Raw genomic sequence first — 21,355 nt, 5'->3', positions numbered from 1 at the left:
GAGGTGTAAAATGAAGGGTAAGGCTAGAGGATGACTCTCCCTTCCACATTCTTTGCTAAGTCCAGGGGCGGATCTAGAAGGGGGCCATGGGGGCCATGGCCCCTCCCAAAGCCTTGTAATTGTAGGAATTTTTTTAAGGGAAAAAAAAGAAAAAAATATTATGAGAAGATAACAAACTTTAACACATGTATTTTATTGAAAAAGAAGTATAGGTCTTAATTTCGAGATAAATTATATCCCTGTCCTCAAAACAAAACTTTTATTTCCAAAATTTTTCTCCATCTTTTACATCATTTCTTGATTCCAACTACAGACACTTGGACGATCTCTAAATGCTGCGTTTCTCAGAGTATACCTATTGTTCACAAGACCAAAGAGAGCCTAAATTTTATTTTTTATGGCTTTAATTTCGAAACTAAGAGGAGAACCCCCTTTTCCCACGCCCTTTCACAAATGATTTGATATGTAGCAAAAAATTGCATTTTAAGTCTTTTATTTGGAAAAAATGTCAACGAAAACTAGCTTATCCAGTCCTTATCACTTAACTTGCTTAAAGGAAACTTAAATGAATTTTTTTGGGACTTCAATTACAAACGAGTTTTGATAGGACCCCATCCCTCCCTAGTTTATATCGTGATGAGGAAGGAGGTTTTTTGGAGGAGCTCACGAATCTTACATCCCTTTCTAAAATGTGTATAAATGTAGTTAAAAATCGAATGTTTACAGCCTCGAAGGCAACATATTTCCAGGAAGGAAGGATTCTAAGCACCTTCACACTTAATTTAATGTATGCAAACATTACCTAAAGGTGCATTTTTAGGCTGGACAGTTGAAGAGCTAGAAGAGCACCCCTCCTCTTCTAACTTCTCAATGTATAATGACAGGATATTTTGGTTTCTAAGCTTTATTTTCAAAAAGTATTTTGGGGCTAGCGCCCGAAACCCGAACTTTCTACGTATATCATTTAAAATGGACAAAATGCGTTTTTAGTTTCCGAATTTTCAAAAATTACTTGGACATTTAAACCTTGAAACATTTTTGAGGGAGATTCCTAAATACACCTCCTCACCTAATGTCTCGATACCCCGAAAATTGAGTTTTTAAAACTTCATTTTAATAAAATTTCTGGTAGTTATCAGGGCCCAAATTCCCGATAAACAGAGTAGACAGCTGCCTGGAGCGGCAAACTTTCCAGGGGCGGCAAATTTGCTATTATAAAACACATTTTTTGAATTAAATTGTTATACTTGAAAGTAAAATATTAGTATTCTTTCATTTTCCACAGACACAATTTTTTCTTGTAATTTAATAATGATTACTTTCACACATCTTATGAAATCAAATGTTTTTCAATCATTGTATTTGCCGAATAAAAAATTTTTTTTGGGGAGAACATTGTGATGAATTCATCGGGGCGCCTCAGGATGTGAAACGCCATCATTTCTTCATAAGTTTGACAGTTTGAATCTGGGGAATACTTTTTAGGTTTTTTTAAGTCAAGGATATTTTGCTCCTTTTAGGGGGGGAGGGGCGGCAGATTTCAAATTTGCCTAGGAGTGGCATGGAGTTAAATTCGGCCCTGGGAAGTTTGTCCAAAAATTTCGGATGGCCCCTCCCAAAACAATCGGCTGGATCCGCCACTGGCTAAGTCCCTATCTTTTTATTAAATTATTGATACAAATGTTATGGAAAAACCTCTCCCGATCTTTTCCGAGATCATTTTAGTTCTTTTGTTTTTTTTTCATAGTGAAATTTTCAATTCCCAACCTGATGTTTGAATTTGTTTGAAATTAAAGAGTTTGAGATTCGTTAAAATAATTTTTTAGCATTTTGGACTTATTTTCAGGAACATCAGGTCTTCTCCCATCTTTAGTTTACTTTAAATATCCTCCAGCTAGAATATCTTAATAAAGTTTTATTTTACCTTCGTTTTATACATTCAAACACTTAGCATTCATTACGTTACAATGTTTTAAATCTCCCTTACTGCATTTTAACTTTTTTTTCTATTTAAAACATGCTTCAGCGGCCCCTATGAAACCGTCATTATTATCTAGCTATTCATTCATTGTATTAAATTGAAACTTGTCATAGGTTTCTACTATGTACTGAATACTTTTTTTGGTTGATTTTTTTTTCTTTTTAAAATTTTTCAGAATGTCTCGAAAAATTTCAGCTGCCTTTAGTTAGGTAAATTATACAGGGTGGCGACAGATCAGGGAGATCAGGGAAAAGTCAGGGAACTTTATTAATCAGGGAAAAGTCAGGGAAATATCAGGGAATTTTGAAAAAATAACAAAAAATCAGGGAAAATTGATTTTATGACGAAAAAAAAATTTTTTTTTTGCTTTACAAAATTAAGTACTCTGATTCCCTACGCATTTTCCGCTAATTATCTGTTCGAAAAAAAAAGTAAAATGAATGAGGTGCGATATTTGTGCATCTTTTTTCCTCAACGTCAAAGTATTGAATCTTACTTATTAACCACAGGATGAACTTCCTAAGATTGCTTCTGTGTATGTTAGGGTGTTTATTTCACCTAGCTTGAAATTTCCTTTTAAGCTTTCAATGCTATGTAAAATAAACAACCATACAGGCAAAGAGGAAGCGTTCATTAATGCCTTAGCTCCTTTGCCGTTATTTCATTGTCTCAACGTAATTAGCGTACTATAATCATGATTTCAAGAAGAAATCTTTGGTTTTTGTTTAATACTATAAAAGCTTAAAAGTTATTTTAAGCTTTTATAGTATCGTGTTTTTAATTTAATTGCTAAAATTGAACTTTCAATAAAAAAAAACTTTGTTTTTTGTCGTCATACTATTTGTTGTCACCGCAGATTATAAAGGTTTTCTTTTCTTCAGACCTAAGTGATTCTTTAATTATATAACCAAGTTGTATTCTTCTTTTATATATTTTGAAATTAACTAATTGCTTTTTTTTTCTTGCATTTCAAAGTTGTTTGTCACGAAAGCAATCTAAGATTTTTTTGTTACATACTGAAATCATTTGAAATAGAGTTAACTTGTGTACTTAAGTAAATATCTTTATTTTTTTATTGTTAAAATGCTGTATTAATTCATTAAAACCTATGTTCTTGATTAGAGAAAAGCTCCCTATAAATGGATGTCAAATTGTTTCATCTGTTTTGCATAAATATGTCAATTAGTTATCTAAGAGTAACTACATTACTTCTATTCTTTCACTACTACTTGTTATTCTTGCAGCAATTATTATATTGTTTTAAAACTCAGTTGAAAATAATTTCAATTACTTTTTTGTTATTTGATAAATACACATATGTTTTTATGAGTAATTTTAATAGTTTCTTAAAATTCTTATACTAAGTGGTCTCTGGTTAAAGTAAAGTTTTTTTTATTTTCTATAATCTTTCCATGTAGAAAAATTGAATATACTGTTTTGTAGGGTTTTTTCCCCCCAAAAAAATTGACTTGATATGTTTTTTTAACCATTTTATTAAAAAAGTAGCATTTTTTAAAAATATATCTTTAGTTCAACAACTTTACACAACTTAAAACGTTTAAAATAATTCATTTTATACAAGCATACAATGGATTTCAAATAGAGCAAATAAAGAAAACCATTATCATTGGTAACGTAAATCAGGGAAAATTGGTGAACTAAATCAGGGAAATCAGGGAAAAGTCAGGGAACTTTTTTTCACAATTCCTGTCGCCACCCTGTTATAATAAAGAACCGTGGATGTTCCTAAATAATATTTAAAGGTTTAATTGTTTAATATTCAAGGGATGCATTTTCTTTCAAAATTTTGTTGAGAAAATATTTTTTGTCACGGGAATTCCACTTGGTATTTTTTACGTCTATTTATTTTTTTTTTAAATACTGAGAAAGTTTTCTTTTTTTTTTTACTTTGTTCATCCCTAAATTAAAATTGGCAGCCACGGTTCTACGCCTCCCCTGAAGGCGGCCCTGTGCCTTTACATGTTCATTGCCCCCTACAGACTATTATTAGAGGCAGCTATTAGGGCCTTAGAAGGTACTGGACAGTTATGCAACAAAGTTATCTCATCGGCCGACCGATGAATTTACAGACATACAGTAAAGCATCTTATTGCTCACAGCATAAGTTTGCAGAGTTCTTTTTCTTTTTTTCTTTAAATTTTACAACCATTACTTTTCTTGCAGCAATTTTCTTATTAGTCGTTTAGAAATATACCGGGTTATTATAATATTTTCAGAGATATTTATTTATTATTTTCTTTAAGGAAGAAAAAATGAAAAGAGAAAAAAAGCAGTTTTTTTATTTTTTATTTATTTTTTTATTTATTTATTTATTTATTTTTTTGTACTATTCAATTGAAAGATTTAATGCGGCCCAAACCGAGGCGGCCCACCGGGCATTTGCCCGGCTGCCCGCCGGTCCCATCCACCACTGATCTTAAGCCTTTAAATAAAGGTACTCAGTTGACTTGACAGCTTAAAAGCAAATTTGTAGTCTAGTAACATGTCAAAGTGTAAACAGTTCAGTACAACAAAAGAAAACAAGCTAACTCATTTTCGCACGTATAACTCTTTTGTCGCACATTTGCTCAACAGGTGCTCTTCTTGATTTTTTAGAGGTCTATTGTGCAGGAATTACAAGTGAAGGTGAATTAATTTTTCTCTCATAGTCACTTGTTTCTTTCTTCCCTTTTTTTTTTTGTTCTTTTGAAATAAATTTCTAGTCGTCTTTGAAAAAACTTCGAGTCAAAGGAAGTTCGAGATATTGACAGTGCTTAGCATTGAATTAAAGACAAAGGGGTCGGGACTTGATTACAAAAATCGAGCTATAGTAATATTCAAATTATCGCTTATTGACTGTGCTTGTTTCTAAGAAATTCATGATCTTGATTTCAGAAAAAGTTTCAAAAATCTTACAAACCAATGAAGTTATACTTACAGGTCTGTAATGCCCTGCATTACTTTTAGACCTGTTCTTGAAGAGCCACGTTATGTTAGCCAGCTTCCAGTACATTTTTATTCTCTGCAAAATATATTATGTTCGAAACCAGTTCTAAAGAAGACCATAGGACCAGTGAAATTGTTTCTTTGCACCAAAACTTCATTGTGCTGATACTGTGGAACTCCAATTTTAAATTGCCTGTTTTATACGTTATCCCACTTTGAACGTCATTTTCTGCTGGTCTATGAAAAATTCTATACTGATTAAGTTAAATGATACCAGATTTTACGTTGCTTGATACTCGTTTCTACAAAAATAATTTGTCATCTACGAAACTCACCCAAACTGTTTTTTATATTTATATTTTTTCAAGATAAATATGTTTTATAGCTGTTTAAAGCCGCTCTGGCATTCTTTTTGCTGTTTAATGGTTCTTTGTCTGCAAGTGGAAGTTTCTCTGATCGTTGACTTTTTCTTCATGACAGCTGAGCACTAGAACTTCTGACACTCATAAAAATCTTCTAGAAGTTGGTGACGCATCACGAATTCCTTCAACATCAGATTTACTATCCGCTTTCAATGATAATCACGATGATGAAGAAATAATCATGGGTGTTCCCATGATCAAGTTATTTTAAGCATAAAAACTCTTAAAACTATTTTTATTAATGAATGCCTTTAGAAGCAAATATGCAAAAAATTGTTGGTAATTATAGTGCTATAAATAAAATTGTATCTAAAAACAGATAACAAGCAAAAACCCCACTACTTCATTGGCTAAGAGTCGATTTTTATAAATTATGCTTAGATTTTTAACAAGGCCTCTTCTACGTTTTCTCGCTTGGAGTGTTTTTTGTCACTGCTCCAACAGAAAACCAAACATCGGGCTTTCCACTGTATAAAGATTGTTTATTGTTCCTATGTGATTTGAGTTGGAGATAATTACAGTTTTCTCTGAAACAAGTTTTTCATCATAACCAACTTCGCTTAAGTGCATTTGACTGTGTGTGCAGTGTTAGAAATAAGCGGTTGTCGTTAGTTGTATTTTGAACTGAAAATCTTTATTTGATGCCTAGATTTCCAAGTACAGGTCCCAAATTTGACACCTAAAATTTGAAATTGCATCAAAGCTTTTTTTTTTCTTGGCTCATTATAAATGAGACTTAATTGATATGAAGAAGCTATTGCAAAAGTAATTTTAAAATAGAATCCATTTTGTCTTTTTCAAAAATAATTGTTTTACTGTATATTTTAGCAATTTCAAATTACCTATGATACTATCAATTTGAAGCATTTTTCTATTTAAATAAGACACTTTGGATGTGTATTTATTTGAATCATTTAAAATGCCCCCTATTTATATATTTTGATGCGTCTAGAAACTTATTCTAGGTGGCATCATTAGGTCTAAATTTAAGTTCTTATTTCTAACTCTCTGTATTGTACTAATTTTCGATGAATTATTCGATTTTTGTAGTTTCGTTTAATTGGCAGGTCTATGAGTTCTTTGGAAAATGACTGGCCTACCATTTATGCATATAGGCGACTTGCTTATGAATAGGGGAAAAAATGCTCAATTATATCGGAATATTTTTGTCCAAATTTTGCATTATACGTATATATATTATTACACATGCTAAAAATTGTTATTAGTTTTATGTTTTTGTGTTCTTAATTTGTTTTAATCTTGCTAAATTTCCTCGTATATTCCGTTAATTTTTGCTTAAAATTACCTTGGTTTTTGAAACTATACCTGTATGTTGATTTTGCTTGCTGTGCACCATTTAACGTTGCGCTTATGAGATTCGCGAAGAATTCAAGAGGTTTCGTCAATTTGGCATAATTTTTGCTGAGAAATTGCCAAATATCGCAAGCTTGGCGACATTTCGAGCATTAACATGTAAATCGTTGGTATTTCAATGCTAATAATAAATGGATAATTCCTGTAACTTGTAGAAAATGCAGTATAATATTCTTAAATAAAAATACTAGAATGTTCCTAAATGGAAAAGGCTGGAATGATCTTTCAATGTTATATAACATGAGTGGTTCTAAGTGAGTCTCAGTCTGGTTTGACAGTCAGCTGTGTGCTGGAGAGCTTGCTTTCGCTCCGTTCTCTGTTATTGTGATGCCTTTGCGCTTTGATTTTGTCTTCGTTTTTCTGTGCATTTGGATGTAAAAAGTCTTCACTGATATGTTTACAGCCTTAAATAATGCCTAATTGTAATAAATAATTTAGCAATTATTTCCTATTTGATTTGAGCACATATTTGTAAATAAATTTGCAATTTTTCACAAAATTGGATTGTCATTTAAAAAATCGCTTACATTTTCCTGGACTCATAACAATATCTTTTAAATCAATGTATATCCGTTTTGGGTCATTCCGTGTCAAATCAACAAACACACTTTTAATTAAAATTTTACCTCACCCCCTCAGATTCTGATAAAATTTGGCACACATATAGTGGGCACTAAGAATAACAAAAATACAAAATTTCAAATTTTTATCTTGAATAGTTTTTTGTGTACGGCCTTGTAAAGTTTTCAAAAAATCGTGAAAAGACTACAAACAAGCAATTTTCAAATTGCTCTAAAAGCTGTCAAAATTGAGTTAGAGAGGTGGGACCGGTGTTATTTTGTAGCTTTTTTAATGCTCTTTTAAGAGATATGCAACATGTCCTATGTAGTAGTAAAAAAAGTTTTTTTTTGGTGCAAATCAAATTTTTGATTTTGATTTTTTTCAAAAAGTACCACTTTTCAAATTTTCAAAAAAATTCTATAAATAGACAGTACTTTCATAAACTGCCATGCAAAGTTTTATGATGGGATAGTAATGGGAACTATGTCAAAAAAAATTACTACTGGCTCCTATTTTTCATAAATATCAGATTTTGACATAATAATTATTTAATTGTAGCAAAATATTTTGTAGTAAATGCTTTCATGACAAATATGAATGCATTGTACTTTAAATTCTTCTTATAAAAATATTTGTAAAAATTAAGGCAAATAAAACACCAAAATTTAAATAAAATTATATCAATTTATGCTGTATGAAAAGTTGATAAATTTACAATAAATATTGTTGTGGCTAAATAGTTTGATAAGCAAGTATTATTTAAAAAAACTTTTCCCTTCCATTCACTTGATCCAGTATCTGCAGATCTAGCAAGTTGGTACCTTTCTGTGCAAGTTAAAACAAACACCAGTCTGCCACATGGCCCCCCATGTGGCAGTCTGGTATTTCTTCTAACTTGCTCAAGCCAGACTCTCCACAACCATTCATTCAGTGACTAGAGACCTTGCTAACAAGTAGTGTTTTAAATTTTATTACTGTCTTAAGTTATCCATGTAAAATAGTTGTGATACCTCACATAAAAGAATTATTACTTGAACTTCAGTATTTCTCATGTGTTAGCGAATTTAATCTATGATTAAAACTTTTAGTTAAAAGGCAAGTTTTAAGAATTTTTTAGAAAATATGGAAACTAGTGAAAAATGCAGTACTGTGGTAAGAGTTCAGTGCTGTCATCCATTGGAAGAAAACAAATCATTGTGTTCGAGATAGAAAAAAACTGAGAAATGTCACATCTTGGATAACAGGTTCATTTCCACAAATACTTGATGGCTCCATGATTTGTGATCAGTGTAGAAAAGACCTAACTAAGTTAAAAAACACAGTGCCCATTAGTGAAAAAAATTCTGAAAATTAAGATTCTCCTGAGTTGGAGGTGAATGTTCCAGACGATGACCCAGACTTTGCAACAAGTTCAGTGATTGTTCAGACACTAAATACTTCACTTCAAGAATTAGGTGTGTCCCCGATTGATAAGAAGAAAATAACTTCTAAGCAGTATGCTTCGACTAAAGTAAAAAAAATCTCCTCATCTATGTATGAAACGTAAACTCTTTTTTGCTGCTGAAAATTCTTCATCAGATAATGATACTGAAATTGACCAATCGGTCAAACGTCCCTCAAGGGGGAGGTTTAACCCAGTTTGAACACTCTTGAAAAATCTTTAATAAGGAAAATAATTTTTAACTTAAATAAATAACAGCAATGTGAAAAGTTGCTTGGATATATTTCCTTTCGAAAAAAGTCAACCAGGAATTTTTTTTATTCAAACTTTAAAAAAAAAAAAAAAATACCTTAGTAAAAAGTGGGTCAAGCCCCCCAGTTTCCCCTACTCAAGTGATTTTTCATAAAATCTTATATCACTACATTAAAATTATTATTATTTGGTCAAAACTGTTTTTATGAAAATTTTATTGTAAATATTTATTGTATTTGTATTTCATACAGCATAAATTGATATAATTTTAAATTTTGGTATTTTATTTGCCTTAATTTTTACTAATATTTTTATAAGAAGAATTTAAAGTACAATACATTCATATCTGTCATGAAAGCATTTACTACAATATATTTTACTACAATTAAATTAAATATTTTTTGGTCAAAATCTGGTATTTAAGAAAAATAGGGGTCAGTAATCAGGGCCCAATACAGGCTGATTTTGCTACCGTTTATCGGTACCTTCACAAAAATCTTGTTTTGAAATAGGTACTTTTACAAAAATCAAGAAATAAAATCAGTAACTTCACAAAAACATCAAAAATTTCACAAAAATTTGCATTTTAAAATATAAAACTTGTTTCTCTGTTTAAAACAAAATTTACTCATAAAATAAAATTATAAGCAAGTTTATATGAACAATCGCTTGAATAGCAACCTTTTTGTGGTATTTTAACTCATTTTTAGCTGTTTCTCGCCAAAGTGTATTTATGCAATATCATCACAGTCTTTTAACATATTTTGGGGCACCGTTTTTCTCATAATTTCCAATATTGTACACATTACATAGCCCATTAAGCTGAAATAACGATGGTATTTTTGGTACTTCTTAGGTTTTTAGCTCTCCCCTCCCCGTTAAAAAACGAAACCTGTTAAAAATAATACTAGATGATATTTACACTTTTGGAACTAAAATTTCACTTGTTCTACTTCTCTTTTACAAAAATTAGGATGCCTCTAAAAGTTCACAAAAATAGAATGATGCAATACTTTCACAAAAATAGGTAGCAAGAAAAAATTCCTGGATTGGCCCCTGGTAATATTTTTTTTTGGCATAGATCCCATTACCATCCCATCATAAAACTTTGCATCGCAGTTTATGAAAGTACTGTCTATTTATAGAATTTTTTTGAAAATTTTAAAAGTGGTACTTTTTGAAAAAAATCAAAATCAAAAATTTGATTTGCACCAAAAAAACTTTTTTTACTACTACATAGGACATGTTGCATATCTCTTAAAAGAGCATTAAAAAAGCTACAAAATAACACCGGTCCCACCTCTCTAACTCAATTTTGACAGCTTTTAGAGCAATTTGAAAATTGCTTGTTTGTAGTTTTTTCACGATTTTTTGAAAACTTTACAAGGCCGTACACAAAAAACTATTCAAGATAAAAATTTGAAATTTTGTATTTTTGTTATTCTTAGTGCCCACTATATGTGTGCCAAATTTTATCAAAATCTGAGGGGGTGAGGTAAAATGGGTGTGTTGAGTTGACATGGAATGACCCTTTTATTATTTTGATAGATCAAGAGTTTACTGTTTTCGTACCATTTTTCAACTGTCAGAAATTGATGAAAAATTACTTGATAATTGCTTGACAAAATCCATGGCATTGGTTTTAACATAAATGCAAGTTGTAATACAGTAGTTTATGCATATGAAAAGGTTGTTTTGATTAGAAACCCCCTCCAGAAGGTATTTCTGGCTGCTCTTGTGGAAATGATCATTAAAAACAATTTTCTGTCTTTTTTCTACTTTTACCAAAAAGCCGAGGGGTAAAATTTCTGACCATTAATTGTCATTCTTTTACGATTTAGTTATATACTGTGACTATGCTGCTTCTGGCCAACCCTTAAATTTCATCGAAGATTACATCCGGCAGAATGCTCTCCCATTTTACGGAAACACACACACCACCATTACTGCAACATCATCACAAAGCACCTACTTTCGACATGAAGCAAAGTAAGTGTTTGTTTCCATATTTTTTCAAGGAATGAAAATGCTTTTTACCGCTAACTGTACAATGTGATTAAAAAAAAAAAGGATAGGTTTTCATAAGGCTATTAATTTGAGAATATTAGATCTACAACTCTGATGGAGTGTGAATAGGGATTGCAATACCGGACCAAAAATTCAATACCGTTATTAAGTATTTTTAAAATGTGATACCAGAATAACCGGCATTTGAAATTTCTGAAAAAAATACTTGAAAACTTATTGTATCGTTGCCACATTTAGTAATTTTTTTACAAAAATTGTATTATTTACGAAAACGTACAGTGAACAAATACAAAATGAAGGAATGAATGTCAAAATAAAAATCAATAATAGTGGAAACAGAATGCATCTATTGCAAATTGTCTCTAAGCCTGAAACTCATATAAGTTCTCAAATTTCCTACACTTAAAAATACTCTTTCTGAATTCACGCAGGTCGCTGGTATTGTAAACAATGCCCGATACACCTCCTCTAATTGTTTGGAAGCTGGCTTAAATAATTTGCTCTCTTGTGTGCTATTTTGGGATAAATCCTTGTGTGTGTATGTGTGTGTTTCTTTTTTATTGTGTTTTATTATTGTTTTAAAAAATATATATAGTTAGTTGTAATTTCTTTTCAAGAGACAATAATATTAAGAGAAAATTAACATCCTTTTCTCTTAAGCAGGAACGCTTTATGTTTGCTTTTTATTAGCCCTTTGGTTTGAAATTTACAGTAAACTTAACTACATTTTTGTTCTTTGTTTCTCTTATTCGTTTTCGCATTCTTTTCAAAATTCTTTACAATTATAATTATGTAAATATCTGAAAATATGTTTCAATTGATTAAGCTTTACCTCTATGCAAATTTTCAAGGCACTATATAATTTCTAAATACAGTCGACTCCCGCTACAACGCAATTCAACTTACGCGAAATGGCTATATCGCGAACTTTTCACGAGTAACGAGTTATTACATCCTTTCAAGCATCACTCACAGCGAAAGTTCCCACGCCAAACTAGTCTACGCATTGCGATGTTAGTGCATCAAATAAACAACTCAGCATCTTTCATTTATTCATTTTTTAAAGTTGATGAAAATATGGCATCTTAATGGCACCTTCATCTTAAGTTTGAACATGGGAAGAAAAAAAGAGTTTCTGATTTAAAAAAAAAGCTAAGATTCTTAATATGCTTGAACAACTATAAAACGTAGAGGGTAGCGCGACAATAAGTATCAGTGAGTCTTCCATCAGCAAGTTAAACGTTAAAAAAAAAAGATATCCGTAAAAGTTCAGAACTTAGTTTCAATATTGAAGCTTGCAGAGTAGTCTAGAAAAGTAAACACTATGAAAATGGAAGCTGTTGTTGTATTGTGGAAAAAAGAGGTTACAGGAAGAGTGGGTATTTCCACAAATTGAAACATTATAAAAGAAAAGGTTTAGCAACTGTATTTAAAAATGTATTATATAAGAATAACGTGGAACATAAATAATCGCTTTCTTAATTTTTTAACTCATAAATATTGTTGCTGTACAGTACTGTTATAGTGCAGTATTTTATTACTAGGTACTACATACTGTGCATACCTTGTTGTTTTATTTTACGTCTTTCTCTCCCATTCATCATTCATTTTGTGCATCTATAGTATTTAATGTTGAATAAAACAGTTTTTTACTTTTTAAATGCAGTAAAAGTTCAGTTCTTTATGTAAGAAACTGTAGCATATAGTTGAGGAATGCTTTAAAGCAGTTTGAGGGGTGTTTATAAGTGTCTAAAGGTGTCTATGTTTTAAAAAAAAAAGTATACATATATTTTTCCACAACGCGAAATTTCGACTAATGCTAGGAGTCTTGGAACGCATCCCTCACGTAAGTCGGAACTCGACTGTAGTTTCTCGCCAGGTATAAAGCCAAATAGTGAGAGAGGATAACAACCAATATTGGTGACAACAAATTACTATTTGTTATGCTAACAAGAAAAAAGTTTTTGTCAAAATTTAGTATCGTTGAGACAAATAATTAAAAAAGAAATCATAAAGTATTGCTGTTATTGATGGTTGGAATAAATTGTTCATATCACAAATGCATTAAAAATTGCACTTGAAACTAACTTTCACAAAAGGAAAAGTGAGTGATCAGGGAAACGGAAAAAATAAAAACATAGTGTACAAAAGCGCACGAAAATGCGATTCATATTGGTGGCGCCGACTCTGTGGGGCCTAAGAGGGCCTGAGCCCACTCAAAAATATTTTTGAGGGAGCAGAACCTCCACCCCCAATAAATCAAGAAAATTATTAGTTATATTATACTTTCTAAACTCATAAATTTATCTTTTATTTTCCTTGTTTGAAGATAGTTTACCTTGTAAAATAAATTCAGTAATGAGTTAAAACAAATAATTATTACGGTAGTAAGCATGTTAACTGAAAACGAGTAGTGTGAATAATGATAGTGCTGCAAGCACTGTAAAAATTTGTCCCAGTGCGTGAACTTACGGGTCAAGTCTGTTTCCCGTGGGCAGCACTGCGGTGTGCTCACCTAAGTGTTGCTGATCTGGAAAAAATATATGAGAGTTTGATTTGTATATAAAACGGAAGGCGTGATAGTTTTGAATACTTTTGGGCATTGAGTTTAAAAGAAAACCTTCACAAAATGATGATCCTTCGCTTCCTCAGAATTGACATATACCAAAGAAGAATGAAAACAAAGAAGCCAGCTCTAGCACACTTTCAAAATCCTAAAGGCAATACATTGAGGTTTTTGAAATGGTGCAATCTCGCATTATTGAGCGATTTACATCAACTGGACTCACACAGGTCATTGCAGTTGAACAATAGTGCTTGCTTTTTTAAACAGAGGCGAAACAAATTTTGAAAAATCAACGAAGTTTTCCAAAAATGACCTAAACATTGAGCGACTGCGTTTACACTTGAATATGTTAGCGGATATCACTAATGAAAAACAACTGGTCTTAAAATGCATGCATAAATTAAATTACCTTTTTACGTGCGTGTTTGTATTTATTTTTTCCGTTTTTCAATGCCAAAAAATACGTGTCAGGCTTGTCGAGTTTTCGGGATGCTAATGTTGATTATATGACTTTAAAATGCTTTTAAAAAACTTTAAAACTCACTATTTTCTTCCCAAATGTAGAAAAATTCTCGTGGCATGCCCCCCAACCCCCAATATATATATATATATATATATATATTTAAATTGACGTCTCTGGGAGTGCCCTTGGCCCTTCCATACAAGTCAAGTGCCCTACCTTATATCAATGCCTAGTTGAGGCATTGCATAGCTCCCCATAAAATAGAACAAAAAAAAAAGTCTCTTACTAAGACAAGTGACAGTTGAACCAGAAAAATTTGTATACCAATTTTTGGATTGTTTTACTTCGAAAACGCCGTGCCAAATGCTGTTTGTTTGTTTAAATTATACACACCAGAAAATATGTGAATTGGCATTTTCAAGATACAAAAATCTGACCTTTATTTGGGGGGGGGAACTGTAGAATTACAAACCCCCCTAAACCCTCGGTGATGTCTGCCCCCCCCCCAATAATTTTTGCAAGTCGGTGCCCCTGATTCATATCACTATCTTGTAATGACAATATCATTTTGAAATCTTTCCACTACTTTTGTTTGATGGCATTTAATTATTTTGTGCTTTTGAAGCCAAATTTTTACATTAATAGATTGATTTTGGTTCTGTATCATGGAAAAAGAAATGGGAAGAAAAGTTTAAAATATAAGTAGATATTTAATAAGTTAAATTGAAAATACTTCAATTGAAACTATTTATTGTTTTCAGCTTATAGCGAAAATACCGGTATTTTACCTCAGCAAGTACCAGTGTTACGAAATTGCAAAATTTCTCGAAATACCTCTATTCGGTATACCGGTATTGCAATCACTAAGTGTGAATAAATGAGCAAAATGCTGGGCTGCCAAGAACAAAGTTGGGTCCCTTGCCAGTTTGGTCAGTGGTCCTCCGTTCCCTAATAAATCTTATATATTTTGTTTTACTTTGGGCCTACCAAACAGCTCCTAGTTTTCAACTTGGCTGAAATGGCCTCTTGTCAGTCCTGACTAGATGTTAAGTTTTTTTTGGCTAAAGGTAGTTGTCTATGCATCAGGGCTAAAAAATTCTTTGAAATTTTACATGTTTTGCCAGCAGGCCCAGATCTGTGTACCCACAGTGTGTGGGGGTGGAGGCACAACCTTAAAAGGGTCCAACGGCCAAGAAATTGAAAGAAAATCTGAAAAAACTAGCATTAAGACTTATTATCGTTGTAAATATACACTGCTGACCTCTGGGAGGGACCCTACAGATTTTATTGCAGGGGCGGGGGAGCAACATTTTTTAGATCCGGGCCTGCTTGCCAGGCATGTTTGTCTAAAAAATACCTTCTCAAATAAAATTTTTATTTGCCCAGTTTTCTTTTTTTTATATTTATAAAATTTGAATTTGTCATATAGCATTAATCAGACAAAAAATTAATTTAACAGCTTTATATGTGAATCAAGATATTTTTCAGTATAAACAAAAAAATAGTAATAAATAGTACACAATTTGCAGTCATCCATGCATTGCAGTCATAAAATATAAACAGGGGTCGATCCAGTTTTTTTTGGGGGGGGGGGGGGTTGCGGGTCCGTATTTTATGATTTTTTTTTTTTTTTGTGAATTTTCTTTATTTTTGTGACATCTTTTTTCATGAATTTGCCTTTTTTACTGGAAAAGCATAATATGAAAGCATTTTTATTCGTCATACTTTATTGAGGAAGTCCTAAGTAGTATAATAAGAGCAAGTGATGTGATAAATAAAAAAAGATGCTTAAAATTCTTAGATTTAATCTAGATCTTAAAAAATGATGCATTCAAACAAATTTTTATTGCTGGGTATCTGCTACATGTAGCGAATGGAGCTGCTTTATGATGCAGAATTTTGAACTTGACCGCTTTTACAATGTGGAATTTTGTGAAGCGACTGCAAATCAGACCCAATTTCAGCCTAGATCAACCCCTAGTGAACAAATAAATGTGGTACAAAGTGCTTAGTCAATAAATGATGGACTACTCTACTATCCCAAGCTTAAAAGGTTAAGACAAGTGAAATTTATATTACAGTCGGACCTCCATATATTGAAGTAGCAAATTGGCGGAAAAAAATTCGATATATAGAAATTTCGATATATAGAAACAATCTTATTTTATCATAAAAATCTCCTAAAACATTAACATTAAAGCTAATTTTCATGCATGAAACCCAATTTCTAATTTATACGAGCATTGGATTAAACGAAAGTTAATAACTGAAAAATTAACAGAAATTACATTTTTGTGCCTTCATACATCTTCATTCTTCGGCAGTTCAACTTGATACGCAACATGAGGGGATTTTCGTTTTGACAGTGTAATCGAGAGAAAAGTAAAAAACCAATCTACTTGACTTGAACAATTTTTACTGAAGCTAAAAAGACTAGGAATGATAATCAACAGACAAAAAGAATAACTTGAAACTGATTTTACAGTGTTACTGGTTGCAAACTAAGATTTGAAATAAACTTGAGGGAATTTAAAAACTCCAGAACGGAACAACGACCTATCTACACACCCATCAAACCCAGATTTCTTATGAGTTTTTTAGCAACCTTTAGTAGACATAATTTTCTCCCCTAACCTTCATTTTTCGTGAGACAAACAGTCAAAGGTGGGAAAAAAAATCTACGAATGTCTCGAAAAAAATTGCGATGTATGGAGATTTTTCGATATATAGAAACAATTTTTCTATGTAATGAACACTGAAATTTGCTAGGATTTCGATATGTGGAAGTTCGATATATGGAGGCTCGACTGCATAAGAACGCACTCAAATTACATACTTCATAACATTAAGCTGTTTTTAAAAATGTAAGAGGTTAGTTTGAAAATACATTACATATATTTTTTTCTTTTTATCAAACACGTTACCCATAAAGTAATCCTATATGCCTGTGAGTGTACCAATAGATAATACATATACAGTATGCGCCGCTTAATGTGATCACGGTTAATGTTATCATTCGCTTAATGTTATCAGAATCACAAAGTCCCAAACGCTTGTATGTTAACACAAGTTAAAAAATTCGGATATTGTAATCAGCATCTTCGTTTATTGTTATCACTTTTTCATAAACTTTCAATTTTTCCCCCGTTTTTGTTCCTCAATTAACAGAAATACATAGGCAAACCCTGACGAGATTAACTTTCTGTGTAGCATTTTGTGGTTTTCAATAGCAGTTCAAAAATTTTCTAGGAATGGAGCTACAGAAAGTTCGCCCCAGTGTTCACAGACTCCCCTTAAGAAAACTTTCTTTTGCACCGAAAAAAATTCAGTCGCTGGACATGTTGCTGGCATTGATTAAAGAATTGTGTCAGGATTGAAAACAAAGTGAAGTTAAATTAAAATTTAAACAACAAGCAAAGCCATGCTGGAAAAGATAGAAAAGCTGAATGTGCTTTGAAACTGGTTTACGAATGTCAGGGAAAACGGTCATATTCTATTTCACTTATTACTATGTGATTAAAAATTGCATAATTTAGCTTTAACTTTTTATAATTCAGATATTTCCATTCTGTTAATTTAATAATTTATAATTTAAAACTGCGTTCAGTTGAGTTATTGTGATTTTAATTTGAGGTTGCCAAAATAAATGCACCTTAAATGGAAAAAAAAATTATTTTGTGTCTCCTGGATTCTTTTCGGTTATTGTTATCAAATTGTATTTGTCTCAAAGTGATCAAATTAAGTGACGCCTACTGTAGTAATAAAATTTTGGTTGTTAACTTGATTTGCTCTCAAGGCCTCAAGGTTAGCTAAGCTAAGTTATTATGTGCAAGGGCTCATCAATACTGTTCCATACCTGTTATCAGTTTGTGTAATCATGTTTTTGAGACATTATTTTTCAAAGTTTCTAATTATAAAATTGGGATGTTTATTATAAATGATGTCGCCCTTTTAGGGGGTTAGGGAGTAGGGTTTATGAAATTATGAGTTTGTGATGAGGGGGAGGGAGAGGTAGTAGAAAAAAAAGGTGACATCAAACTCTTTTATAATAAAAATACATGCTGATGAAAATAGCATGACATGTGTCAAGAAGAAGGTAGAGGGTAAGGTGAAGTGTGATACTTTGTGATAAAGGGCGAGAGGGGGATAAAATATGTTGGAAAAAAAGTATGACATCATTTATTTACTGCCACTTTATACTTTTAATATCTTTATTTATCAAACACTATTTCATTCAAATGCTTTTAATCTGTATTATTTTTTAGAGATATTATTAGGAAATCTATTAATGCTAGTGAACACGATGCCATCATTTTCACTGGAAATGGCTGTACAAGTGCTGTAAATAAACTCATACATGCTTTGAACTTTCAGTTACCTGTGGTAAGTATTTGTAATGTCTTATTGTTATTTGCATAAAGTAACTATCTTATAATTATAAATCCAAATGTGATGACCAGTAGCAGACTCTGGGCCTAGGTAGGCTGGTTGGTCCTGGTCAGTTTTATTAGTCCCCAATGAAGATCAATGACCCTCTTAAATCTATCCATCCCCTTGCTCGTTACCACCTCTTCCGGTAGGCTGTTCCAAGTGCAAACAACCCTGCTAAAGTAGTAAGTTCTCCTAATTTCCAGGTGAGCCTGAGACTTGAATAGCTTAAAACAAAGACCACTTGTGCTGCTTTCTGTGTAAAAATTCAACCCATTAATTTCTGCCAAATTTAAACAACTGAATCATGTCCCCCTCTGACTCTCCTTTGCTCCAGGCTGTACATATTAAGCCTTTTAAGACTGTTATCATAACCTAACGCTGAAAGTTCTCTTACAAGTCTAGTAACCCTTATTTGAACCGTTTCTAATAAAAAAATATCTTTACTGAGGTAAAAGAGACGAAAATTGAACGGCATACTCCAAATGAGGTCTTACCAAACTCTCATGTAAAGGCAGAAGAACCTTCTTAGATCTTGAACAGTGTTAGAAACAAGAACTTATGTTTAAGTGCCATGGTGACGTCTGCATGGGTGCCCATCAAAGGCGAAGAAGGAGGCTTGAGCCCTCCCATTCTAGATATTTCCTTTGCTAGTTTTAAAGATAAATTTTGTGTATAAACAGGGGCGTGCACAAGGGGAGAAGGGACATCTGTTGGCCCGAGCTTGAAGAGGACCCAATATATTTAAAACCAGGCGTGAAATATAGCTGCAAACAATATGGAAGGGGGCCCAGAAAAATAATTTTTGATAAGCCCCAAAATTTCTGTGCACGCCCTTGTGTATAAAGGTCAAAACATTTTTATGAAATGACGGTTGTTAAAAACTCCTTTACTTGAAAATTCTAACTGTATTTTATTCTGTTTTATATTATGTTCTTTCAGAATTGTAACAATGTATTTTCAATAACAGATTTTGTCAACTTTACATTAATTGTGTAAAGCATAATGCTCTTAAGTGCCACTAATTGATGTAAAATATCTGTACCATCATAAAAAAGACAACAGTTGTTCAAAATTCCCATTAAAATGCATACAATGTCCCCTAAAAATACCCATTGTAAAAAGGGTAACAGATCCAAATAATCCTTATTAAAATCAGGTAAAAAAGGAGTTTTAAGTTTGTAAGAAATGAAGGTGAAAAAAATAAATAAAAAAATAAATAACTTAAAATAAACTCTTTAAAATTAAAACCTTAAAATCTGAAAAATGCATTTGCACCCTTTGAATTTGTGTGAAAGCTAAAAATTTGAGTAGGTTATAGCCAAAGTCATATATCTGCACCTCTCTAAAACATCCTCCAAATCGGAGATGGTTGGATGGGAACCACCATGTCCCCGTCCCCAATGACAAGGAAAAATTACTTTTTTAGTAGGGTCGTATGCACTTGGAACAGTTTACCGGATGAGGCGGTAACAAGAAGGGGGTAGAAGGGGGTGGATAGCTTTAAGAGGGCCATCAATCTTCATTGGGGACTTATAAACTGACTAGGACCTGCCTAGCTGGGCTCAGAGCCTGTTCCTGGTCGTCACATTTGTACTTGCACTTGAATTTATGATGTGGGTTATTCTCTAAAAACAATCATTTTAAGCCTGTTTTTGGACAGCTTTCTTCTTTAAAGACCAGCTGAACTTTGAGAAAAATTTGCATCATAACATGAGCATTTTTCTGGGTTGCACAAATGTTACGTTAGCCACAATGTCATTCTTGTTGAAAAAAATATCTATCTGCAATTATTTTGTATCAAGTTCTTGGTATAATTGACACATATTAACCATGAACATTTTAAATCCAAATTCAATCATAAATTATTCTTTATGCTTAAAGTTTCAAACAAAAAGTTACGAAAACTGCTGTGAATCTTACTTTAGTATATGGAATGACCCTATAATTGCTTGTTCAAAGCATGCTTTATTTTTTTTTAATTAAAGCAATTTCTTTTGCTGATTAATTGGTGAAATATACCCAATTAAAAACTCCATAAAATGGTCAATTATTGCCAATTTATCGGTGCATTCCTATTTTAAGTGCATATTTAACTTATTTGTTGATTGTTTAGGAAAAATACGTTTTTATACATCTAATGGAAACATTTTTTTTTTTTTCAGGTTGTCTTTGTTGGTCCATTTGAACATCATTCAAACTTGCTGCCTTGGAAGGAAATCAATGCTGAAGTATTGAACTAGTTTCTTTAAAAAAAAAAAAAAAGATTATAGTGATTGTTTATTTTCTTTTATTACCGTGTGGGCTTCACTTTACTATTTTGTTTTTCTTTCTTGACTCCAATATGAACTTAAGTATTTTATGCTTATAGTCTTGGATATTAAAAATCAATTTCATTTAAAATGTACAAATTCTAATGAAAATGATCATACTGCTGTATATCTATGCATATGAAGGTCTTTATTGGAAGAATATTTATTACATTTAATGGAAATACAAACTACACTACTCTATTTTCAATAAGCAGGGGTCTGGCCAGAGCAAATTTGGGTCCGTTAACGGACCCTTCACAAAAATCCAATCAACCAAAACGGACCTTTCACAAAAATCCAATCAACCAAAATAGACCCTTCACAAAATTCTGATAAACAAAAACGGATCTTTTACAACTTGTTCATTGAAAGAGCAAATCTCGAATTAAAATAATACAGTATATTTCGTGTATAAAAACAAAAATGTTTGGAACCTTTTTTTAAAGTTAAATAAGAGGAATCAACTTACACAAAATAAGCTAATTTTGCAAAAAAAAAAAAAAAAAAAAAAAAAATCGGCACTCTTGTGATGCTCCTGCAAGCCATAAATAATTACTACAGCCAAATAAATATAATGCCTG

General features: G+C 32.0%; 1 protein-coding gene across 1 annotated transcript in view; it reads left to right on the top strand.

Annotated features, from left to right (window-relative positions):
- Positions 1 to 21,355, top strand: part of LOC129231354 (uncharacterized) — a 112,382-nt gene that overhangs the window by 4,133 nt on the left and 86,894 nt on the right. The window contains exons 2-4 of the mRNA XM_054865646.1: positions 10,819 to 10,966; positions 18,300 to 18,417; positions 20,628 to 20,693. Of these exons, the coding sequence (XP_054721621.1) occupies positions 10,819 to 10,966; positions 18,300 to 18,417; positions 20,628 to 20,693 (332 nt within the window). The remainder of the gene's footprint in view (positions 1 to 10,818; positions 10,967 to 18,299; positions 18,418 to 20,627; positions 20,694 to 21,355) is intronic.

Source organism: Uloborus diversus, chromosome 10 (assembly GCF_026930045.1).
Source record: "Uloborus diversus isolate 005 chromosome 10, Udiv.v.3.1, whole genome shotgun sequence".
Classification (NCBI taxonomy): Eukaryota; Metazoa; Arthropoda; class Arachnida; order Araneae; family Uloboridae; genus Uloborus; species Uloborus diversus.
Note: the sequence above shows the minus strand (reverse complement) of the source record. Positions and strands in the feature narration are given on the sequence as shown.